Source organism: Berghia stephanieae, chromosome 8 (assembly GCF_034508935.2).
Source record: "Berghia stephanieae isolate SIO BIC M18660-M18661 chromosome 8, UCSD_Bste_1.3, whole genome shotgun sequence".
In the NCBI taxonomy this organism is placed as follows: domain Eukaryota; kingdom Metazoa; phylum Mollusca; class Gastropoda; order Nudibranchia; family Aeolidiidae; genus Berghia; species Berghia stephanieae.
The window spans coordinates 13,033,104-13,057,063 of record NC_088367.1 but is presented as its reverse complement, the minus strand read 5'-3'; the positions used below and the strand labels follow the sequence as shown (position 1 = coordinate 13,057,063).

The window sequence follows — 23,960 nt, the reverse complement described above, 5'->3', positions numbered from 1 at the left end:
TTTTGGTACAAATGTGAAAAAATTAATTTATTTATAACTTTATTCCATTGTAACATTTAAGAGATTCGTTCTGATATCAGCATGATTATTTTTCTTGTTCCTCTAACACTGAAATCACCACTGATCAATCCTACTAAACAAAATATCATGTATTGATAGATTGTAAATATGTCAACGGATCAAGCTATTGCATATTATTATTATATCCAGTTACTAATATATCAAATACATTTTGAATTTTAACAAAGTTTGCAACTGATATGCATTAGCAAGGGTTATTATTAGCCGTAGTCTACCTTAGCTGAACACCTAAACTCCTGGCTACTTCCATTCTGATCTTACTCTGAATCTTCCAGGAGGTGACATAAGGCAGGCATTTATCAGATGACAGAAAGTGAAGACGGTAACAACGACTCCTTTGCTTCGTTTCAGGATCTTCATAAACATCGATCAAGGAGACATTGATGACTAAATCCCCTGCTATAGTACGTATGGCTTCGTACAAGGCATAAATGTCGAAAGTGGAGACTGATTCTTCGCCTATTTTCTGCTTCTGTTCCCAAAAACTGAGATCGTGCACAAATTTCATCGGGTAAAGGCTAAAAGGATGAAATTGACAAAGGGAAAATTCTGTAGTGGTAGTAGTTGATTGAAATTGTTTAAGAAATTTGTCGTTAACAGACCACAGAAGTCTCCAGTCATCAATCTTACACAACCGACACACTATTGCTTGTAAATCGATGACAGTTACATGAAAAGAGCAGTGTTCTAATTCAGCATAGAGTACAAATCCTACAACATCAGAATAACTGTAGATGTTATCATTCGGAACTGTATCCGATTCGTTTACTGAGTTTGTCAGATAAATTTGTCCAACCACAGTTGGGTCATTGATCCCTTCAATTTTAACACAAAATGATGGAGAATCCTGAGGCATTTTTGCAAGTGAGAGGCTACCGGGTAGGGAGGCATGCAGAGGTTGAAGAAGGGAAATGACCTTGGAAGAAATTAAATCAAAATGAGATTTGTTCAACTCTGCTGAAGCTGAGTTTTTCACCTGAGTTGTCGATTGAGCAGAGCTAGTTTGGGTATTGTCAATTTTATGAAGGATGAGCATTTCATGTTTCATTGGACTTGAGTTGTGAAGAGTGTGACGCGGTCGCATACACTGACCAGATGTCAGAATACAGGGGAAGGAAATCTGCTGAGGGTGAGGGTTCTGAGACCCAGAGACATGCCTGCCCAATTCAGATTTTGGAACATTCTCCACATCAACTGCTTTTAACATTGAACCAGATTCATTTGAATTACTGCCTTTCATTATCCCAGAGTTATCAGTGATCACTCTGCATAGATATGGTAAATTTTCAAGCAAAGATGTCCGACAATGATAAATGGATGAGGATGATTCAGTAGCATCACCGGCAAAGCTCATCAATGATGCCTGTGAACACATTTGAAATCCATCACCTTCATTTTTATTTTCCAAATCACTACAATCACGGGGCGAATCATAAGGTTTGGGAGCAGAATTACTTTCTGCTTTTTCACTGCAATCAAATTTCATTTCTTCTTCACCTCTGCCAGGTTTTGTAGTTTCCACAGAATCTTTTGATTTCACTAGAATGTATACGTTGTCTTTGTTATCTGGGAGAAAACAAGAGCCATCATTTCCAGAGCAAATGGAGCCCTCTGCCTTCATCTCACTAACCCCCGACATAACTCCATGAGCCAGTTGAGTTTTGGCCATTCTTTTCAAGTTCTCATTGTTTTTTCGAGCCTTCTCTGACATCATTTCTGGTGGACAAGTGGAATCATCAGTTAAGCTTGAGTCTACTATTTCAGCATCTTCATTACAAATATATGCCATTGACTTGTGAGAGGGAATAATCGGACTGCAAGTACTTTCACATGTAGTGCTATTATTCTTGAATCTCTCTTCCAAGTTTTGTTTCAAAATACAGAGAGGGTTTCTTGGTTCCTCCAACAGGTTACTGAAAAAGAATTAAAACAGTAGAAAGGCTAAAAATTAAATGAAGACTTAATCACTACATAAAGACATTATATACAGCACTGAATGTGTAATGAAAACTCAGGGTGCAATCATCAATTAAAGGTCTACCACAAACATTCAATTTCAATGCATAATGCATTTATCAACTCAAGGAGAAAAAAATAAGGAATAGATATTACAAATTAGAACTGACTGTGATGGTCAGGTCCATAATATGTTTCATATTGTAATGTAATCATGGGGGTCCTTATAGCTCAGTTGATAGAATACACGCTTCAGACGCAGAGACTGGAATCGATCCTGTGTGAAGTCGAGATTTTTTCTGAACCCCCTTGTCCACCCAGTGGTGATTGAGTAACTGACTCTCATTGACCTGGTGTAAAAGTACTTTGCAATAGACTAGCATCATATTAAAAGGGTAGCAAGCAATTCTTATTGTCAGCTTAATGTTATAGAAACCGGGATAAACTCTGGTACCATGGTCTTATGGCTTTGAAAGACTTGTTTTTGGTGATAATGAGAAATAAGGGTATAGAGATATGCCAGATGAAGACAAGGTAATGATGAGAAATAAGGGTATAGAGAAGTGCCAGATGAAGACAAGGTAATGATGAGAAATAAGAGTATAGAGAAGTGGCAGATGAAGACAAGGTAATGATGAGAAATAAGGGTATAGAGAAGTGCCAGATGAAGACAAGGTAATGATGAGAAATAAGGGTATAGAGAAGTGCCAGATGAAGACAAGGTAATGATGAGAAATAAGGGTATAGAGAAGTGCCAGATGAAGACAAGGTAATGATGAGAAATAAGGGTATAGAGAAGTGCCAGATGAAGACAAGGTAATGATGAGAAATAAGGGGTATAGAGAAGTGGCAGATGAAGACAAGGTAATGATGAGAAATAAGGGGTATAAAGAGGCAGATGAAAACAAGGTAATGATGAGAAATAAGGGGTATAGAGAAGTGTCAGATGAAAACAAGGTAATGATGAGAAATAAGGGTATAGAGAAGTGCCAGATGAAAACAAAGTAATGATGAGAAATAAGGGTATAGAGAAGTGCCAGATGAAAACAAGGTAATGATGAGAAATAAGGGGTATAGAGAATGCCAGATGAAAAAAAGGTAATGATGAGAAATAAGGGGTATAGAGAAGTGGCAGATGAAAAAAAGGTAATGATGAGAAATAAGGGGTATAGAGAAGTGCCAGATGAAAACAAGGTAATGATGAGAAATAAGGGTATAGAGAAGTGCAGATGAAAAGGTAATGATGAGAAATAAGGTGTATAGAGAAGTGCCAGATGAAAACAAGGTAATGATCAGAAATAAGGGGTATAAAGAATGCCAGATGAAAACAAGGTAATGATGAGAATAAGGGTATAGAAAAGTGCCAGATGAAGAGCAGAGGTAATGATGAGAAATAAGGGTATAGAGAAGTGCCAGATGAAGACAGAGAATAAAAATATCCCAGTGTCTGAGAGACAAACTTGTCATCCTATTGATATGACAACCTCCGTCTGGCAGAGAGAGAGAGAGAGAGAGAGAGAGAGAGAGAGAGAGAGAGAGAGAGAGAGCGAGAGAGAGAGAGAGAGAGAGAGAGAGAGCGAGAGAGAGAGAGAGAGAGAGAGAGAGAGAGAGAGAGAGAGAAGATTGGCAAACAGTCAATTGCGTTCAATATGGAAAAATCAGAACATCTAGTGGAGCACTGCATGGTGATGCAGCTTGACGTGAATATCAAGACTGTATGTGAATGTTGTGAATCAGATTTTATGTGTGGAGGAATCATCCTCATTTCATTGTGTAAACCAACAGAACCTCCTCCTCCTTCTAAAACCCTCGACACTGGCTAAAAGAGAACTCTGGAACTTTCTCTTACATTCAAGGCAAACAAGATGTGTTACCACTTCACAAAAGTGATAGGGAGTCTGTATAGCTCAGTTGGTAGAGCACTCGCTTCACATGGAATGAGACAAAGCTCAAATTGGGTAAAATCAAGATTTTTTTCTGATCCTCCTGTCTATCCAGCAGTGATTGAGTAGCTGGGTCTGTAAGATCTGGTGGAAAGTACTTTGCGATAGATTAGTGCCCTATCCATAGAGTAGCAAGCAATTGCTATTGTCCGTCTCATGTTATAGAAACCAGAATAAATTCCAACTCCATTGGCTTTATGGCTCTGAAGGACTAATTATTATTATTTTTTTTTCACAACAGTGGTATCTATTTCAATCTAAATACTGAAGATCAATCAACATACCGTTTAAGATGTGATGCTACATAACTGCTGCATGAATAAGATATCCCATCTCTGAGCACCACGCCCCTTATCTTGACATCTCCGTCCTCGACTAAAGTTCCTTCCTCGAATACATGCGTCAATGCACCTGTTACATTAAAGCTTTTGTCCTGAAATCTGAAGAAATAAAGACAATTTTTTAAGGGATAATAATATTGTTTAAAACTGAAAAGGTGAGAATGAAAAAGAAAAGTTCTTTTGCAATGTTGTTGATTGTTAGGATGATTTACTCTTTGTTAATAACAAAAATATAAGAAACCCCCCCCCCCCCCCCCCCCCCAAAAAAAAAAAAGCTTGCCTCAAGTTGGGATCAAACCTCAGACCTCCTACTTACTAGTCAGGCATGATACTATCACACCAAAGGAACTTGATAGGACAATTTAATCCATATTTTCTTCAAAAGAGTAAACGTTTTTACTGATTTTTTGGGATAATTTTTTTTTTCTTGTATGTTTATTTTTGCTTTGTCTGGCTCTATTTCATTAACATCTTTTCAGATTTTTATCTTTACTCTTTGTCAAGTAAAAAGTTTTCTCAGATAAAATATGCTGCAAATTATTTTCATTGTGATATTTATAAATAAGGTTATTCTCCTGGGCTATTTTTGTCAACTCTGCTCTGAAATTTTTTTTAGTGTTTTCAATATTGTGCAGCGGTTCTTCAATATTGCAAGCTCTAAACGGTTTACAATTTTATTGCACTATAGATGGTCCTCCTCTTAGTGTCTTTCTCTAAATGCTTCTTCAGATTTGACCAGAAAAAAAAAAAGGATGAAATGGTATTATTTGCTTGGATGTTTTTGTCTTATCTTGATTGAGTAGTGTTGAATGTTGAGCAGAGCAGTCTCTCATCTTGTAAGAAAAGTCAAACAGTATTGGTCATGACCAATGAATGGACAAGTATTTCAAAATGGTGACCCCGATGCTATGTTCTTCAGAAAAACACTTTAGACATATCGGTCCTTTAGACTAAGGTTTAGATAAGTACATAAGCAATGACAGATATTTCAGGAGTGCTAATACAAAAAGGTGGGGATCCCAATAGCTCAGTTGGTAGAGCACTCGCTTCACGCACAAAGGAACCAAGATCGAAAACGGATGCAGTCGAAATTTTTTTCTGACCCCCCCCCCCCCCTGTCCTCCCAGCAGTAAATGGGTAGCTGGGTCTGTAAAGTCTGGTGGAAAATACTTTGCGATAGACTACTATCCAAAGGGTAGCAAGCAATTGCTATTGTCCATTTCATACTATAAAAACCAGGATAAACTCTGGCTCCTATGAGTCTAAAGGCTCTGAAAGACTACTTTTTAAATACAAAATGTAAGCTTAACAAGCTTTGTAGTAATTAAAAAACAAATCAAACCAAGTACAGTTGTATACGAGAGAGGTGCTCAGGGCCCCCAGCCATAAGAGAAAAGAGACATAAAAAACCTACCTGAATCCAACACTGTGGTACTCTGGAAAATCAGCTGGATCGAACGGTAACACCTCACGTAACAGGAAACTGGCATTGGTTGCCATAGCGACAACCTGCCAACTATCATGCCATGATCTTATTGGTTGATCAGCTGGTGTTCCTCCTTGACCCTTGCACAGAGTCACTAGCACACAACCCCCAGGAGCTAGAATCGACCGACAGCTGAATTCGTATGTGAGATAGACAGTAGAGAGACAAATGAATAAATTTAGTGGTAAATTTTAAAAGGCTGTAATCAAGGCCTCTTTCCCTTTATTCTTCAAATGCGAGGGTGTAGGCATTTTTTATAACAATCTGAATAACAAATTGAATAAAAATACCCTAGATTTAATCACAGTAAAGCCTCTCGTTAAATACGTAATAATAATAATAACGATGATGATGATATTACTATTACAACTCCTACTACTACTACTACTACTACTACTTATAATAATAATAATAATAATAATAATAATAATAATAATAATAATAATAATAATAATAATAATAATCATAATAATAATAATAACAATAATAATAATAATATCACAATGACAAGAAACAATCAATAAGACTTTTATAACAAAACATTTATCAAAGCATACTTAATGCCCTAAGGGGACTTTACAATATACCAATTCAGATTCACACCAAAACAATGTTACAAATTACAAATGATCTCAATCTGATAGCCACATACTCAGTACAGTGTAACCTCATCACACACCCACTACTCGTTACATAGTTGGAGAACGGACTGGATCACTTTCGCAATAAATCTTGAGTTTATCACGCATTTGCCATACTGCGATTTTGCTCAGGTCAAAAGTGTGGCTGTATAACAAGTTTTCACTATAATTACGTAATGTGTAAAAACAAAGGACCAATTCTCGTATTGGCTTTATTTTAGAAATGTTTGAATAACATTATAATATGATTTATATATATATATATATATATATATATATTATATATATATATATATATATATATATATATACAGTAGAACATGAAAGTAACGTACTCGGAAATAGCGAGAACTCGGAAATAGCGAGTAAAATCTAAATCCCCGTTTTTTTCTCTTATTTGAGTCAATAAAATTAACATGAAAGTAGCGAGTATGAAAAAGAGGTCAACTCGGAAATAACGAGCATTTCCTGCCCCAGCCTAGGACTTCGAACGAAGTAAAGCAAAACAACAGACAAGGGTGATTTAAATATTTTTTGCCTAGCTTCTTTCCTTTTTTATTTCTCGTTACGAGTAATATTACATAGTAGCCTAGTCTGTAGTAGTACATAGGAGGAGAAACAAATTTGGGTGGGGGTTGGGTGCGTGTGTTTGTGTGCGTGTGTGTGTATTGGGGGTGGGGGTCAATTATTCACTCAATGTGGTGCCACGCGACGCGCGAGGTAAGCACAGGCAGCCAACATGTCAACATGCCTCACTTAGCAGCATCGGTCAGCGACGAACGACAAGATCAGCGAGAGAAGGGAGCGTGGAACCATCATTTCAGTGGGTCAGTGATTGAGTGATGCGCTTGATTACCTCATCAAACATGCCTAGTGCATACAAACACTCGCACACACACACACACACACACACACACACACACACACACACACACACATGAAATCTTGATGGAAATGGAAGGGGTGGGTTTTAGGGGTGGATCAACTTCAACCCGTGGCCATCATTACGTAGTTAACGAAGGCCGTGTTCAACCCCACCCCCACCCCACTTTATCCACACACAGTCATTTGCGGTACACACGCACAAACACACATACACACACACACACACACACATTGTCTTTCCATCTTTTTGTACGGCCGAGTGACCTTTTCTGGCAACTCGGGAATAGCGAGAACTAGGAAATAGCGAGTAATCAGGAGTGAACCCGTCGAACTCGCTATTTCCGAGTTCTACTGTATATATATATAGAGGGTGATATATATATATAATATATTATGACTAAATTTCCTCAGACATTTAAGCCACAAAATAAAACAATTTGAAACTGAAGTGAAAATATCTGAATTTGTCCAGATCAGATTGGAAAAATATTGAATGCAAGACAAGTCTTCTTATGTATCTTTTTCTCTTTATCTGTATTTCTAAGATAAGAAAAAAAAAAGCCAACCCCCCTCCTATAAAATAACAAAATCGGCCAACCCAAATTTAACAAAAAGGCAAATCTTACCTGGAAAAGAAATCAGCAAGAAGTGATCTATTCTTTTTAATGTTATGTCTGTCAGCAAGGGGAAAGTTGAATATGACTCGTTCAAAACTTTCTTTACTGATTAGAGGGTGATTGTGGAAATCTGTTGCATCGGTTTCTAAGAAAACAGATACACCTGCAAAAAGAGCAACAAAAATGCTTTCCATAAAATTCCTTGAATTGCCTAAAATATCAACAAACAAAACACTTTTTTTTTCTCTTTTTATTCTCCAAGCAAGCCATATGAAATCTAACTTTCCCATGGAGAACAAGCCATCTATTATGCATCATCACAGGCACTCTTCAGTAACCTCTCACAGCCCTTAGCCAGGTATTCATTCATACTCGAGATGATCAGGATAATATTCCTACAGTGTCTGACATGAAGACCAGGCCAGGGCCTAAGATTTAAATTTGTATTTAGATTAATCCTCTTCTGGCCTTGAGGCACATAGGGCATCCACTTGGTCACATGACTCAGTCAATGCCACCTTGTTCTTTTTATGTGGCTCTCAATGCTAGTTCAGTCAGTCTTATTTAAAGAACCACTGTTTTTATTTTTGTTGGCCAAAATATGTTGAAAATTCTTTTTATACACTTGTTTTGAAAGGTTTCTAATTTCTGTATTATGGAAAATGTCATTTTCCAGCTTTCACTTCCGTAAAGCAGTACACATAAGACATTGCTTTTGTATATTTTCAGTTTAGTCTTTCTCATAATTTGCCTCGATTCACAAAAGTTTTTCATCATGCCGAAAGCCTGGTTTGCCTTTTATATTCTGTGCTTGATGTCATGTTCTGGTTTCCTGTCATTTGGTATTTTGGATCCAAGGCAGGAGAACTCTGTTATCTCATCAATTACATGCTCATCTATCTTCATTTCACTATCATGGGCCTATAATTTTCGACAAATTGTCTGCAATCCAATCTATACAGTCACAGCTTAAACAATGAAGACAAATGCAACATAAATGTGGTGTGGGATGGTGTGAATGCATTCACCGACCACATTTACCACTGCTTGACTTTTACTTGTCCTCTTATGATTAAGTGATTAAGAATTATTTTTCTTTTCCTTTTTTTTTTTATGGAGTCAGGATAAAAGACAATATTGCCACAAATTTAAGGTCATTACCCCCCTTCATCTTTACAAATAGAAGTATAATCGCCTTCATATAATTGATTTCAAACTTATCAAGGTGGCTTTTTATATTCCAAGAATGCTATCCACAAAACTGAAGGGTTAATAAATATTGTGCTGCTATTTTTGGCAGCAGCCAATAATCGTTTGCACTATACAATTTAAAAAAAAAAGAAACAAAAAAAGAGAAGAAAAATCACCAACAAAAAAGACAAAACAACAATACTACTAAAATGTTGTGATGACAAACTATGCATTCAGCAAAAGGAAATCCATCCCCGTGTGCTATCTGAAATATGTCAAGACCGTGTCACAATGCAGCCTTGACACTTTGTCTTTAGAAACACATTTTCTACATTACCCTCATAATAATTTTAAGCTTGAAGACTGCAAAGGAAAAGTGAATAATAAGCTTGGGCATAATCTATATTAGATATGTATGAAAAACTAGCTGGGAAAAGTCAGTGATAAATATAGACATAAGCATAACAAATATGACAACCAGTGATTTCTTTTCTAGGAGATAGGATTTTGGTCTATATAGTTTGCTAGAAAATACAATGCACAATTCAGGCGCTTTCAAATTGTCTCTCCACGTTTCTTACAAAGGAAAATTCTTGTACAAATGGAAGAGAGTTGGGGGGTGGCCGAACTCTTGCTTTATTTTTTTCTCTTCTTGTATTTTTTTTCAAAATAGAATACCGTGCATATATAGAATGAATCCGTACCTAAAGCTTTCAAGCTCCTCATGTTGTCTGATGCCTGTGCATGGTGTAAAATTGAGGTTTCTGTTTCAAGATTTGAGGTGAAGACCTGTCCAGGTACCACATCCGAATGTTTGACAAGGGAAACAGTAAAAGAGAAGTCACCATCGCCAACAATCAGGATGTTACCACCACATATGATTGTCGATTTCATCTAGCTTGATTTATGCGTCCCAGTCACAGCAAGTGAAGCCCTTCACGAGTTAAATAAATTGTTTCACCTATGGAAAGAAGAGGAAAAGGGAATGAAATTGTCTTAATTATCTAGGGATGGTGTAAAATGAACCTCGCCTACAGCGAACACTAACTTAATCTGTAAACAGATTTTTAATACAATGCTTAGTACTGAGTACTCTCGATTTTGTATCCACCTTTTGTGGATGTACATCCATCAGTCAATTCAGATTAAAAATAGCCCTTCAGAGCAATTAAAGCCCAAGGTAGATGGGTCTGTTATATCTGGTGGAAAGTACTTTGTAATAGAGTAGCAAGCAATTGTTATTGTCAGTTTCACATAGAAACCGGGGTAACCTCCAGCCCCGTGGGTCTAATGGCTCTGAAGGACTACATATTTATTCTCTATCCGATCTCTAATATGGGGAAGCAAAAAGCCCCATCTTTTAACAAGGGAAAACTTATTGGCCCTCATCACCAGACAAAATTCACACATCAAATTCAAGCCAAAACATAACCCATTAACCTCTTTATAAAAACATTACTTGTCTTTTGAAGCCATGAAGTCGAATTTTAGTCTGGTTTCTGTAGCATTAAAAGGGCAGGAAAAATTGCTTGCTACCCTTACAGGATAGGATGCTAATCTATCGCAATGAATGTACCCAATCAAAGCTGGGTGAACAGATGCATGCAAGATGCCCTTCTTGAAAGCAAACTATCAATACTATCAAGGTGTCAAACCTGATCCAACTCTTGGATCTTATTTAGTTATAGGCATACATCTTATTTCCAAGCAAAACTGTAGACTACACGTGTGTGGACAAGAACTATGTGTGAGAATTCTATGATTATGTGCGGCGATGTATGACACTCGCTTTTGGATCAGAAGGTCCTGGGTTCGAGCCTCGCTCAGCGCATAGTTGAGTCCTTGGAAAAGGATCTTTACTCACATTCTCTCACTGTACTTAGGTGTAAAATGAGTACCTGGCCGTTAACAGTGTTGTGTCTGACCGAAAAAAATTGTAATATTGCCTAACAAGCATCATGTCTCGTTCTTCATGTTACAAGTTGCTGTTGGTCAGGACCCTTTGTAAAGTGCTTTGAGCATGTTTAGTGGATATTGCACTCTCAATATAAACTCAAGTTTTTATTAGCTCCAAACTGATGAAACAAGAATATCATGAGATAAAGGCAAGAATCAGAAAGACCACGGATTGAAAAAGATGAGGTCAGACAAGCTTTCAAGTGAAACTAGAACTGTGTAAGTCACTAGTTTTGTCTAGATTAATATACTGTACAGCTTTGTTGGCTTGCTGTATGGCATTTTGATTTTTTTCCCCGATGACTACGATGTGACTAGTGTGCATCTGTGTGAGTGTGTCTATGTCAATATTGTATTGTTATAAATGTGTAACCAAATGACAAATTGCCACTTTTTGAGGACAATAAAGATTTATTATTATTATTATTATTATTTGCTTTCAGACAAATAGGTCCCTGGTTCAAGTCCCACTCTAGGTGGTGCAAATTAAGTCCTTGAATATATAAGTAAGGCTATTAATTGTATTCTTTTAGTATACTTAGACTTAGGTGTAAAATGTACCTAATAAGTACTGACTGGTTACAGCATTGAGTTGTAAGCATTTGATTATCATCAGTATTCGTTAACCACATTTTTTTGTCGTTTTTAACAAACTTTGTATTATGTTTTACTTTTACAAAACTTCTATTTTAAATTTAAAAAAATATTTATCTATCTATTTATATTTTTGGTCATTGTGTACCGTGATCTTTTAAAATTATTATTTAATTACTATCATAATATGAAGTTCACCGGCAATCGCAAAACAGTGTGATAAACTCTATTCTAGACTCTACAATTACATTACAATCTAAAACTCATATTCATGGACGTTAATTGTCTTTTCACAGAAATAAAAACAGAAGAGAAGCCTCTATTTCTGTGGGTCTACTTTTACACCGCACGTCTACACTCACATGGCGGTGCATAAAAACGGCGTGTTAACCTGCACCTCCAACGGAGGTGCATAAAAATGGTGTTATTTTAGGCCTTACACCTCGAACGGAACGGAGGCGGTGGTGCATAAAAACTTCACCCGTTGTTGACAAAACATAATGGATTTTTATAACGGGAAACTGAATACTGTCTGTCAGTCAGCGTGTAAGACCTCAATGCTGTCTGTTCACCTTCAATCAATCAGTGTTATGAGAAGTCAAAGACCAAAAGCATTTTACTGTTTTTAGATGCACTTATTTTAATTTGCCAATTTGTATGTCCCTGTCCCTTTTTCCCCCTCACTCTCGCCTCGCACTCTGTGGCCTCAGTAGGGGTGTACCTAGCTTCAGAGAGTCTGGTAGCCTCAATGAAAGAATTCCTATTTCGGCACGATTTCCGAGAAGAGTTTTACTTTTACTTTCAATGTTCAGTTAGCTGGTGTATTAGATAATTTCAACTATTTTTGTTTCTCTCAACCAAACTTATTTTTGAAAAGGACAACATATTCTACCATCAGGAAATTTTAGCTGCAATACGATCACAAATATATTATATGATTTTGGTATATGTATTTATAATAAATCAACATTTAACACCAAATTACATAAATATATATTATGATTACAATCACTTTTACAATCTGACAAATTGTATGAACTTTTTCATAGCTGGTCAAGGCCATTTGGACATTTTCCATATTTTTTACGTTAGACATTAGCACTCATCTACGATCCTGCCTTTGGTGCGAAATAAGTGGAGCAAGATATAATTATATAATTAACTACCCAGGAAGGCGATATGAACGATGGCATTTTGACAAGCTAACGACTAACGGACCTTCCACTACAGTGTCAACGTGAGTGTGTTTAAATGAAAAGATTTAATGAGGAAGTTGGTCTATAATTGTCATAATACTCAAATTGCTCATACTCATACTCATTTTTTTTTTTACATCCTATTTATAACTTAACTTCTAGATAGATTAAAAGTACCAATTTTCTCTCCTTAACTTGTGATGGAAATCGTGTGACTAATTGATTTATGATGGTCCGCGTGCACAACTTAACTAGAAAATCCGTCGTACCTATTTTTAATCCATATGGCCTTTGCCTTTATTACTTTATTTATGAGACAAATAAGTATGAGTGAGGTGATTTATTTTATTTCATTTTTAATTACTTAGAGTTTTAGTAGATTGTTCATTGGGATACATTGTTTTATTGTAGTAGCACTTGTTATTTTGCAACTATTATTGTGACTGAATGAATTGCGTTTGAATTGAAAAATAGATGGATAGGTAGAGAATAAGTTGGTTGACTTCACTAAAAGGGAAACAAAATTAAAGAGTTTGTGTGACTGCCAGTTTATTAGTATTAGTATTAGATACATACAAAATAAGGATAAAGACTTTTAGGTGAGTCAGTGGATATACTTTCTTGTTTAGCTATCTTATTTTGTGTGTGTATGCATGCAGGTGTATTACAGTGAATCGCTTGCCAGTCAGAAAAAAGGGAAACGGTAAGCTGTTTAACAAAAAAAAAAAAAAAAAGACCCCAACAATTTAACTTTTCAAAGGCAATATTCAATCTTACTTATACTCGGAAGTAATAGACGATCTTACGGTTTTCATCAAATGACAAGTAACAGCAATGCAATTATAGTTTAATTGAAGCCCAAGTCACGATATTCTTACTGCTCTCATGGTGGAAATGGTTTATTCTGCATTAGAAATAATATAAAGGGAAACTATTATTTGAAAACAAAATATATGTGTGATTGTTAAGGGGTTAAATTACTGCATCCTCTGTGACACTTCTACCTGGAACCTGTCTTTCATCTACATAGGATCGTCGCCATAAATTATTAACTTATATTTATACATTTTTATGCATGCCATGTCGGTACTGTAAACGAATTTCCATTTTTTGGTGAATAAAATAAAATATATTATATTATTATTATTATTATTATTATTATTATTATTATTATTATTATTATTATTATTATTATTATTATTATTATTGTTATTATTATTATTTTATTATTTGTACGTCTGTCTTTAGATGACCCACCGTTTCTTTTATCTTCCCTTCATGCCCTCTCCTTTGCACATTAACTAATCTAACTCATGGTAAAATGAAAACTTCCTGTTCAGTTGGTGAATTATTTCAATTTCTCGTTCAATTTCAATTCAAACCAAGACATCAGGAAATTGAGTGTCTTAGTCTTATGCGAAACGAAACATGTGCCGTGAAATGAATAGACTCATAGAAGCAAGTGTTTGATGAAAATCGATACACAACAAATGGCACTGTATCATAGATAAGTGTCCATTGAGCAATATGTGTTATAAGAATGGCTAGCATAATAATTGGAGTATTAGTAGTAGTAGTAGTAAGCCTTGTAGTCGGAATGATGCTTGCTGAGAATTGTGTGATTCAGTCATAGTCGATGAGTATATCTGCTCTCTCCATACATGTTGTTAATTGTTTCCATTGGTCACGGTCCTGGGCAAGAGTTTTGAGGCTGTCGAGATCTTGTTGTGGAGTATTAGTCACAATTAATTGTTTTAAACTTTAGGCAAAGCAGGCATTTTCAATGTTGATAGGTTATAAGCTTTATTTTGTTGTTTACTTTTTGTTTGAAAGTGATACAGTTCAATTCAATACTCTGTGTATCGTTTTGCAGCAAGGGTGTCATGGACACTGAGCTGTCCCGGTGTCCAGTTAAATGTCTACTTTTAACTAGGTGTAGCAAAGATTTGCTGTGCTCTCACCACAGGTCAAAAATACTTTGATGATGGAGACTTGTTGGTTATTATGTGTAATGTAACATGACATTAACAGACCTGTCAATCCCCCTAGTTTTATAGGAAAATTCTCAATACTTTTTCTCTTTCCTGATTTCCCTAATTACCAGCTATGGCTGTTTTCCCTATTTTGGTTGCAATTTATTATTATCATCATCATCATCATTATTAACCAGCACCACCATCTTTATTTTCATCATCATCATCACCATTACTACCACCGTCGTCATCACTATCACCACCTTCATCATCAACATCATAATCATAAACATAACTTCACCATCATCATTACCACCACCACCATTATCATTATCATCATCACCACAATATCCACCACCACCTCAAACATCATCATCATCATCATCATTATCTACTACTTCCACCACCACTATCACTACTGTATGATCATCATCATCTTCCTCAAGTGGCCTCCCTGATTTGAAAGAGTGTCCATTTGATACCAATGGAGAAATCCCCAAGATTGGAAAATATATACAGCGTACCATTCTTGAATATAAATACATGCACATCATGATATCAGTACATGCACAAGTGTGTGTGTGTGCGTGTGTGTGTATGTGTGTTTGGGGGTGTTTTACATGTGATATTTGAAAGTATTATGTGATGTAAATCGCTTAGCGGTTTCGACAGGCGGCATTGATAATAAGAAATATTGTTGTTGTTGTTATTTTTGTTGTTATTATTATTAGTTGTTATTATTATTATTATTATTATTATTATTATTATCGTTCTTATACACATCTGCATTCAATCTTTCCATTTGAATTCAATAGTCTGATGTCACGTCGCCCAGCAACGGCGGTTATCGTGGTTCTAACCAAAGAAAATCAGTACTTTTTATTCTTCATGCTGGCTAGAACTTTTCATATGTCTTGTGATCAGTATGTGTAAAAGTCAATACATGATCAGATTTATAATTACTTTTTTTTTTCTCCTTTGGATACGCTTTTATGCTTGTCGGAGAAATATTTCATAAGGGCGTCCGCCATTGTTCCGATAGTTTAAAGCCAGTTACTAAGTTACCATACGTCATTACGAGAGAAGTGATGTTACGACTGTTGAAGCGTATTGTGAGTTGGATGTGGAATTCACTCCATTGTGAATTTAGGGATTTACATATTACTGATAGTAGCTCTGAATTGTTATTAAACTTCTAGAAATGTAAACGCTAAAACAATTGACATCTACAGAATCAGAATGTTTCTTTTACCTTCACACTGAAGCAGCAACAGGGGAGGTACTTACTGTGTCTTCTATCCCCCTGTCTTTGTCTCGGATTGGGATTAATTGGTTTTGTCCAGGCCCTGGCCAGATACCCTGATTGGGGGGGGGGGGGGGGGGGGGGGGGGGGGGGAAACAGCCAAATGTATAGTTATTTTTTGGGAGATGGTGTTTTTTTGGCTGTAAATAATCTCTCGTTATGCACTGTATTATGTTTTACTTACATATTATATATGATTTGTGAACATTTGAGTGTAGTCCTCTTAGTAGGGACCTGTGCTTGTGTCTGGAGGCGACGTTTAGGTGATCTCAAACTAAGTGCTTTGATCGTGTTATCTTTGAATCTACATCTGTTTCCTATTTACCAATTCCCCTTTGTCTTACCTTTTCTTGAGTTCTTTAATTGTAATTCTAGAACTTTTTACTAACCCATTTTCTTCCTTTTTACTGGCGCTGATATAACCTTAATGTGTTGCAAGCGCCATAAAACCCTTTAAATGAAACAAGAACGAAGCAGCAACAGTAGTGGCTTGGACTTTGGACTGAATCGGTGTGCTATGGTAATGAATCCTTCTTGAAGTAAAAAATAAAGTCAGCATTTTGTAGATTCTAATTCTGTTTAAGCAGCAGTCATAGTCGATCAATATTCAATAAATGGTAACTGGATGGCTCAATGATGTGGTTTGAAATATGGGTGTCGTTTTTTTTCTGTTTTTTTTGTTTTGGTTTCTGGGTGATATTTTGTGAAAGATTAAGTCCTGTTTACTTATTGTTAAGAAATATTGATGATCTGGTTCAATAAAAATAGCAATACCAAATACATTTCCAGTAACAGCACCCATATTAGTAGTAGTAATGGTAATAACTATAACAACAACAACAACAATAATAATAATAATAATAATAATAATAATAATAATAATAATAATAATAATAATAATAATAATAATAATAATAATAATAATGGGGTTTGATACTGGAGGCAAAAATTCTGAAAATTTTCACTGGTTCGAGTGGGATCCCTGATTCGGTCAATCCACTGAAAGAGTGTCCATTTGATACCAATGGAGAAATCCCCAAGATTGGAAAATATATACAGAGGACCATTCTTGCAGGAAAATTACACATCTGTATATCTGTGCACTTGCACAAGTGTGTGTGTTAGTGTGAGTGTATGTAAAACACAACGTCTGGCTACCTAACTGTTAAGAAATATCGATGATCAGGTTCAATTAAAAAACAAAAACAATACTGGTAACAGCACCCATGTTAGTAGTGGTAATTGATAATGGTTATAATAGTAATAGTAATAATAATAGTACTAGTAATAATAATAGAAATAATTATAATAATTATAATAATAATGATAGTGATAATAATGATGATGATGATGAATGGATAATAGGGATAATGATCAACGATTCCCCTAAGAAAGGAAATATTACATTAGATGTTCATAGCGGAAAGAAATTACTCTTCCTCCAGTCATCATCATCCTCTTGTCACCACCGTATTGATTTCGGATAATTAAAAGATTGAAGAAACCAAGCAATCCAGATTTTGTTGTTGTTTGTTTGTTTGTTTGTTTGTTGTTGTTCCCTGATCTCATACATATAGAATGTCTGCAGTCATTACCAGAATCAAGAATGTAATGAGATTATAATCAGATTAGGAACTGTTTTACTGTTATTACCTCTAGTCTTAATAGGGTTAATAAGAACAGTTGTGCTTATATTTTTAATGTACATTACACTTATTATCTTAAGTTCCTGTAACTGTAGATGGTTAAGATGTTACGGCATTGCACTAATACTCTAAGAGCCTGGCTCAAGTCTCTATGTTTGCTTTTTGTATTATTGTTGAGCTGGAAACTTAAGTGCTAAGAGCCTCAGTGTTGAGGATACTGTACGCTCTATAAGAGTCTATTATTATTATTATTATTATTATTATTATTATTATTATTATTATTATTATTATTATTATTATTATTATTATTATTATTATTATTATTATTATTATTATTATTATTATTATTATTATTATTATTATTATTATACAAGTGTTCTCTTTGTGGCATTTAAGGAATAGGAGACAAGAGTTGTGGTTGCTCTTCTGAATTATTAATATGGTTGTCACAACTTTCTGAGACATATTGACTTACATTCTCTCACTGAACTCGGGTGTAAAATGGGTACTTGGTTATCAACAGCATTGTCTCTTTTGGGAAAAAAAATTTGTAATATTGCACCTTACAGGTGTCACTCAAAAATTGGTAATTTTTAGGAGAAAAAACTTGTAGTAGCTATAATTATATTTTAAATCAACAATAGGATTCAATAGTCGTACCGTCACTTCCTTCCTAATGACGCATGTTTTAATTCAGAAAAGTGAGTGGAGCAGGCACTTATGTTGGTAACAACAAGATATGAAGTGAATAGAAAAGTGCCAGAAGACAATAGAGAATAAAAAAATTTTTCGCGGCGGTGGTGGGGTTTGAACCTGCGACCTTATTGGTACGACAACTCCGCCTGGCAGGTGAGAGCGTGGCTCTACCGTGTGAGCTATCCACGAACACAAAAATATTCGTTTCAAACCCAAAGTCATTTCTAGATCCCTCTCTCACCCACTTCTTGAGACCGCCGATTCGTTCACCACCATCGCGAAGTAATTTTGACCAGCAGTTAAGCTTAATAGCCAATATTCTCATCACAAACATATAACACAGAAACGATTGAGACATTGAGTATGCTCCGGTGTATGGGGTGAATTTTTAATTCAGAAAAGTGAGTGGAGCAGGCACTTATGTTGGTAACAACAAGATATGAAGTGAGTAGACTTCTGGCACTTTTCTACTCACTTCATATCTTGTTGTTACCAACATAAGTGCCTGCTCCACTCACTTTTCTGAATTAAAAATTCACCCCATACACCGGAGCATACTCAATGTCTCAATCGTTTCTGTGTTATATATTTGTGATGAGAATATTGGCTATTAAGCTTAACTGCTGGTCAAAATTACTTCGCGATGGTGGTGAACGAATCGGCGGTCTCAAGAAGTGGGTGAGAGAGGGATCTAGAAATGACTTTGGGTTTGAAACGAATATTTTTGTGTTCGTGGATAGCTCACACGGTAGAGCCACGCTCTCACCTGCCAGGCGGAGTTGTCGTACCAATAAGGTCGCAGGTTCAAACCCCACCACCGCCGCGAAAAAATTTTTTATTCTCTATTGTCTTCTGGCACTTTTCTACTCACTTCATATCCTAATGACGCATGGTAACTTAGTAACACTGGCTCTAAACTATCGGAACAATGGCGGACGCCCGTATGAAATATTTCTCCGGCGAGCATAAAAACGTATCCAGAGAAAAAAAAAACACATAAATTTGATCATGTTTTGACTTTTACACATTCTGATCAAAAGGCATATGAAAAGGGAATGAAAAGTTCTAGCCAGCATGAAGAATAAAAAGTAATGATTTTCTTTGTTTAGAACCAAGATGGCCGCCGTTGCTGGGCGACGTGACATCAGACTATTGAATCCAATTGACCCTCACAAGAATTGAATAACACTTCAAAATCCGTAAATTATGTAGTCTGACATCAAATTTCATTTCCAATAAGTTTTAATGACTTAGAGCGTTCTGAAATTGGAGCCAATAATTCGTAAATCTACTAATTTTTAGTGATAATGGGTGGGTCTACATGTCTTGTCCTAAGACTAAATGTAATGTGTTGCTGTTGGCGAGTGGAAATGTTGCTGCTTGAAGCTCCAAAGAATAAATATCAATGTGAAATTGAATGTAAGCTTCAATTTAATTACGAAAACAGATGAAATGGACGTTTCGGGTTTCCCCTTTATCAACAAAGAGGATGAATGAAACACTACAGATGAATGAGATAATGTGGTAGTGGCATTGTTAAGATGAATAAGATGGCGTTGTTAAGATGAAAACATTGTTTTGTTTATTCATCTAAACAACGTAACTACCACATTATCTCATTCATCTGTAGTGTTTCATTCATCCTGTTTGGTGATAAAGGGGAAACTTAAAACGTCCATATCTGTTCTCATAATTATATTGAAGCTTACATTCAATTACACATTGTTATTTATGGCTAGGGACTCCAAAGCGCTTTGATTACGTTTAGTGGGTATTGTGCTATTAAATACTCAAGTTTGTTGTGTGTGTTTTTTTTCTACTACTTAAAAGGTGATAATGGAAAAGCCTTGTATAAAACTAGTACAAAACAACACATGGTACACTGGATATAAACTCTGTTTAAATGAGTTTCTTATGGTATCATGTTCATTATTATCTCGTAATGATCCAGACTCATTTCTGCATTTTTAAAATCTTTACTTCACCTCCACCATCTTCTTAAATCATTAAATTTTCATTTTTCTTTTCTTTTTCACAGGTTATAGTTCAAATATTTGTCTTGTTCACATTACTAGTTCCATCAAACAAGTCCAGAAAGAATCTCATCATTACCAATCAAGATGCGACCTTTTCTATACTTTATATTCGTCTTTAAGTTGGGTATATTTGCTATTGATGTCGTTGATGGCAAGACAGACTATGTTTATCTCAACTCGTTTCAGCACTGCAATCGTCACGAGGTGTTTCCAGTCAGTCTGTTTAAAGACTACATTGTAAAACCGGACGCTTCGCCAAACACAAAATCGCACAGTTTTATGGATTGTGAAATGAGCTTTCACTCTGTAAGGGAATACGGCCACATTTGTTTGGTGCTTGTCGGTCATGAAGGAACAATCACCGACCCTAATGCGCAACTCGAAGCAAAAGATGGTTTGGGAGAGTCTGATGACAAACTGATTGATGATTTAAAACCCTTCACCCACTCGTGGTCTCTCAAAGAGTACTGCTCCAAAGGTCAATACATCACTTTGTTTTTGAGAAGAATACGAAAGACAGAGAGCGCTCATATTAGGAAAGTGAACATTGAATTTAAAGTACTAGATATTGAAAGCAAGGACAGAGCTCTGTATTTGGATGGAAGCTACTGCGATCATACTTACTATCTAGAAAATAGTATGGTTACTTTATGGAACAGACCTCAGTTTGATGGAATGCCCACCACAATTTTGACCTCAGAATGCGGCATTCGCTTTGATAAAATGGAACAAAATCATAACAAGAGCATCTGTTTTGCTTATGTTCCATCGGATGATATCACATGCAACAGTAACTGGAAATTTGTCATTTCCACCGCGGATTTTGACTTGGATGAGAAATACTTTGTGTACAGTATGACATGTAACCAAACAGAAGCTAAAGACATTCATGTCTGGTGCGCTGAACGTACTCGTAATTTTGTTACAGTTATTTTTTGGCGGGATGAGAATATCTTATCCAATTCTACGATTGAACCCTTCAAGGATTTTCGATATGTCGTTATGGATTATGAGGGAACTAAGGACAGTTTGCTTGCAAAAGTGAGCAGCTTGTACAGAACAGATAAATCTAAAGATTCAAGTCTGGCAGACAAGTGGATAATTTACACCATAGCTGCTGTAGCTTTTGTCATTGTTGTAGCCATTATTGTCTTTTGTTGTAAACGGAGTTTGAGTTATAAACCGGTCAGTAGGGAAGACAGTTCAAAAGCCATATAGATCACGATGATCTATTATTATAATTAGAACCCCTAACTAAATGAATACATTATTTTGTACTGAAACTTCAAAAAAATGTTGACACTTTTGACAGATTTTTGTGTAGTCTTCTTTTTATTTTTTTTTTTAAAGAGAAGGTACAAGATAGTCCTGAAAACTGAAAGAAAAGGAAGAGAGAAGGTGACTTATGTAGCATATATTTAGAGAGAGAGAGAGAGAGAGAGAGAGAGAGAGAGAGAGAGAGAGACACGTTTGCACAATCCTAATTTATCTCATTAAAGAATTTTTTTACAAATTGTTTTCGGTGGTGATGCATTAGAGTCTCCACAAAATGACAAGTTTACATTTGACTTTGATTATGAAATGTCCTCATTATCATGCTACTTATTACATCTAGTCCCATTCAAAACTAAATTTAAATGTTATTTATTTTATTTTGTTTACATTGCATTATTTATTTTTAAAAATATTCCTCTCAGTGTGAGGACAGGATGCATAAGTAGCTCAAACTGTGAAGCAAGAAAATAATTAAGGGTAGATGCCCATTGTTCTAAATGTCCTGAAAGAGATATTGTGCTCTAGACTTTCAATAGAATTCAGGTTTTAGCATACAAAAATCTTTCCTTTACATTGACCCGGATCTTTCACTATCTAATTTTCCCCCCTCTATTTTATCATAAAGACGAATAAGAAATTTAACTGAACCGGAGTAACAGCATTCATGTTTACTAACACATGTCTTGTCCCTCCCCCTACCAGCAATCTGTCTCCTGTTTAAAATTAAATTTTAGCTCAATGCCTTTATCAGAGAGAATATGATTTATTTTAATTGTAAATCAACGGTTTTGGTTGCAAATCATTCAACTCGAGAAACCTAAACTATGCAAAAGGGACTTTTTTAGAAATCTAATGATAATTAAACGGTCCAATGGAAATATAGTTTTTTTTGACATGACTGAATTTAAGCATTTTCATTGGATGGTTGTTTTCCAAACATTTATAGACATAATACATCATTGGTTGAATAGTGATCTTGGCCCTATGTTAGAAAACTGCAAATTCTTGGAGTTGAATTGTTTGTGTCTGAAGCATCAATATAATCAATATTATTATCTGCATGTGCCAGTCCCTTGCAAATGTTTCAAGTATTAAGAAATTTAATAAAATGTTATGTCATGTTACGGTAATGTTATGATTGAAATCCATAATTATAGTGAGTAAATATCTACTGTCTATGAAAATTAATACATCTTCTATACAAGTCCACATATGTCATAATGACTGTAGTTTTTAAAAATATGTTAATAGTTCATAAAGACCCCGATGAATTCAGTATTTATCTTTAAGATCTTGGAGATAGTGTTTGTCATGTTATGTAACAGTGTTAATTATCAGTAATGCATGAAGTCTTTTGAACACTATTACTTTCCTTTGTATCAATCTATTTCTTAATAGGTACAATTTGTGATCGCTATAGTGTTTGTCATGTTATGTAACAGTGTTAATTATCAGTAATGCATGAAGTCTTTTGAACACTATTACTTTCCTTTGTATCAATCTATTTCTTAATAGCTACAATTTGTGATCGCTGTGCTTTTGATTTAAATCTTGCACTTTCTATACCACACTTTTCGGATTATTTTACTTTGAATTAGATTTGCATAATATCAAAGTGGTCATCAACTTATGAAATGATCAATTGGAAGTGATGAAAAAGCGCTTTCTGTGTTTGTTTTTTGGGGGGTTAAAAAAATTTTTCTATTCTTTAAATGTTTGCCTTGATAAATAGTTGTTCAGTTCAGGCACAATTAACAATATATGGATATTCTTTTGTGACCATGACCTTTGACATTTTACCACAATGCCATAAAGGTAGAACACCTAAAGTGCTAAGCCAAAATAAAAGGTGCTCAGAATCTTAATTATTTCCTTATCTTATGTTTCATATTGTTTATATATTTATTTTTATATGTTAAATTATTTTTTGGCCCACAAGAGATTAATGGTGCATGCAACTATTTTATATCTTTTCAGTCCACCCCCCCCCCCCAATCCAATAAAAAATGAAAAGAAACTTCACTCTTTTTCATTCTGGCTTGATCTTACATGCATGCACTATTTACGCATTTACACAACTGCTAAAACTAAAAGACATGAGTTTTAAAAGTTCAGATAATTTTTTATAAAAAGAAATAAAGAAA

At 35.4% G+C, this 23,960-nt stretch overlaps 2 protein-coding genes across 8 annotated transcripts; one reads left to right on the top strand and one right to left on the bottom strand.

Annotated features, from left to right (window-relative positions):
• Window positions 1-12,936, bottom strand: LOC144978185 (ferredoxin-fold anticodon-binding domain-containing protein 1 homolog). 7 transcript variants are annotated; one of them, XM_078923918.1, is made up of 6 exons: window positions 12,858-12,936; window positions 9,846-10,102; window positions 7,960-8,113; window positions 5,736-5,939; window positions 4,265-4,420; window positions 1-1,994 (listed from the first exon to the last, which is right to left on the bottom strand). In XM_078923918.1, exons 2-6 carry the CDS (start codon window positions 10,033-10,035, stop codon window positions 293-295), a joined length of 2,406 nt encoding a protein of 801 aa, XP_078780044.1. In that variant the 5' UTR covers window positions 10,036-10,102; window positions 12,858-12,936; the 3' UTR covers window positions 1-292. The 7 variants fall into 7 exon arrangements, with proteins under 7 accessions (XP_078780044.1, XP_078780040.1, XP_078780038.1 ...); XM_078923914.1 differs by lacking the exon at window positions 12,858-12,936 and adding an exon at window positions 12,327-12,476; XM_078923912.1 differs by lacking the exon at window positions 12,858-12,936 and adding an exon at window positions 12,376-12,476.
• Window positions 12,757-23,960, top strand: LOC144978186 (uncharacterized). Its single transcript, XM_078923919.1, has 3 exons — window positions 12,757-12,928; window positions 20,544-23,214; window positions 23,332-23,960. Exon 2 carries the CDS (start codon window positions 20,626-20,628, stop codon window positions 21,757-21,759), a length of 1,134 nt encoding a protein of 377 aa, XP_078780045.1. The 5' UTR covers window positions 12,757-12,928; window positions 20,544-20,625; the 3' UTR covers window positions 21,760-23,214; window positions 23,332-23,960.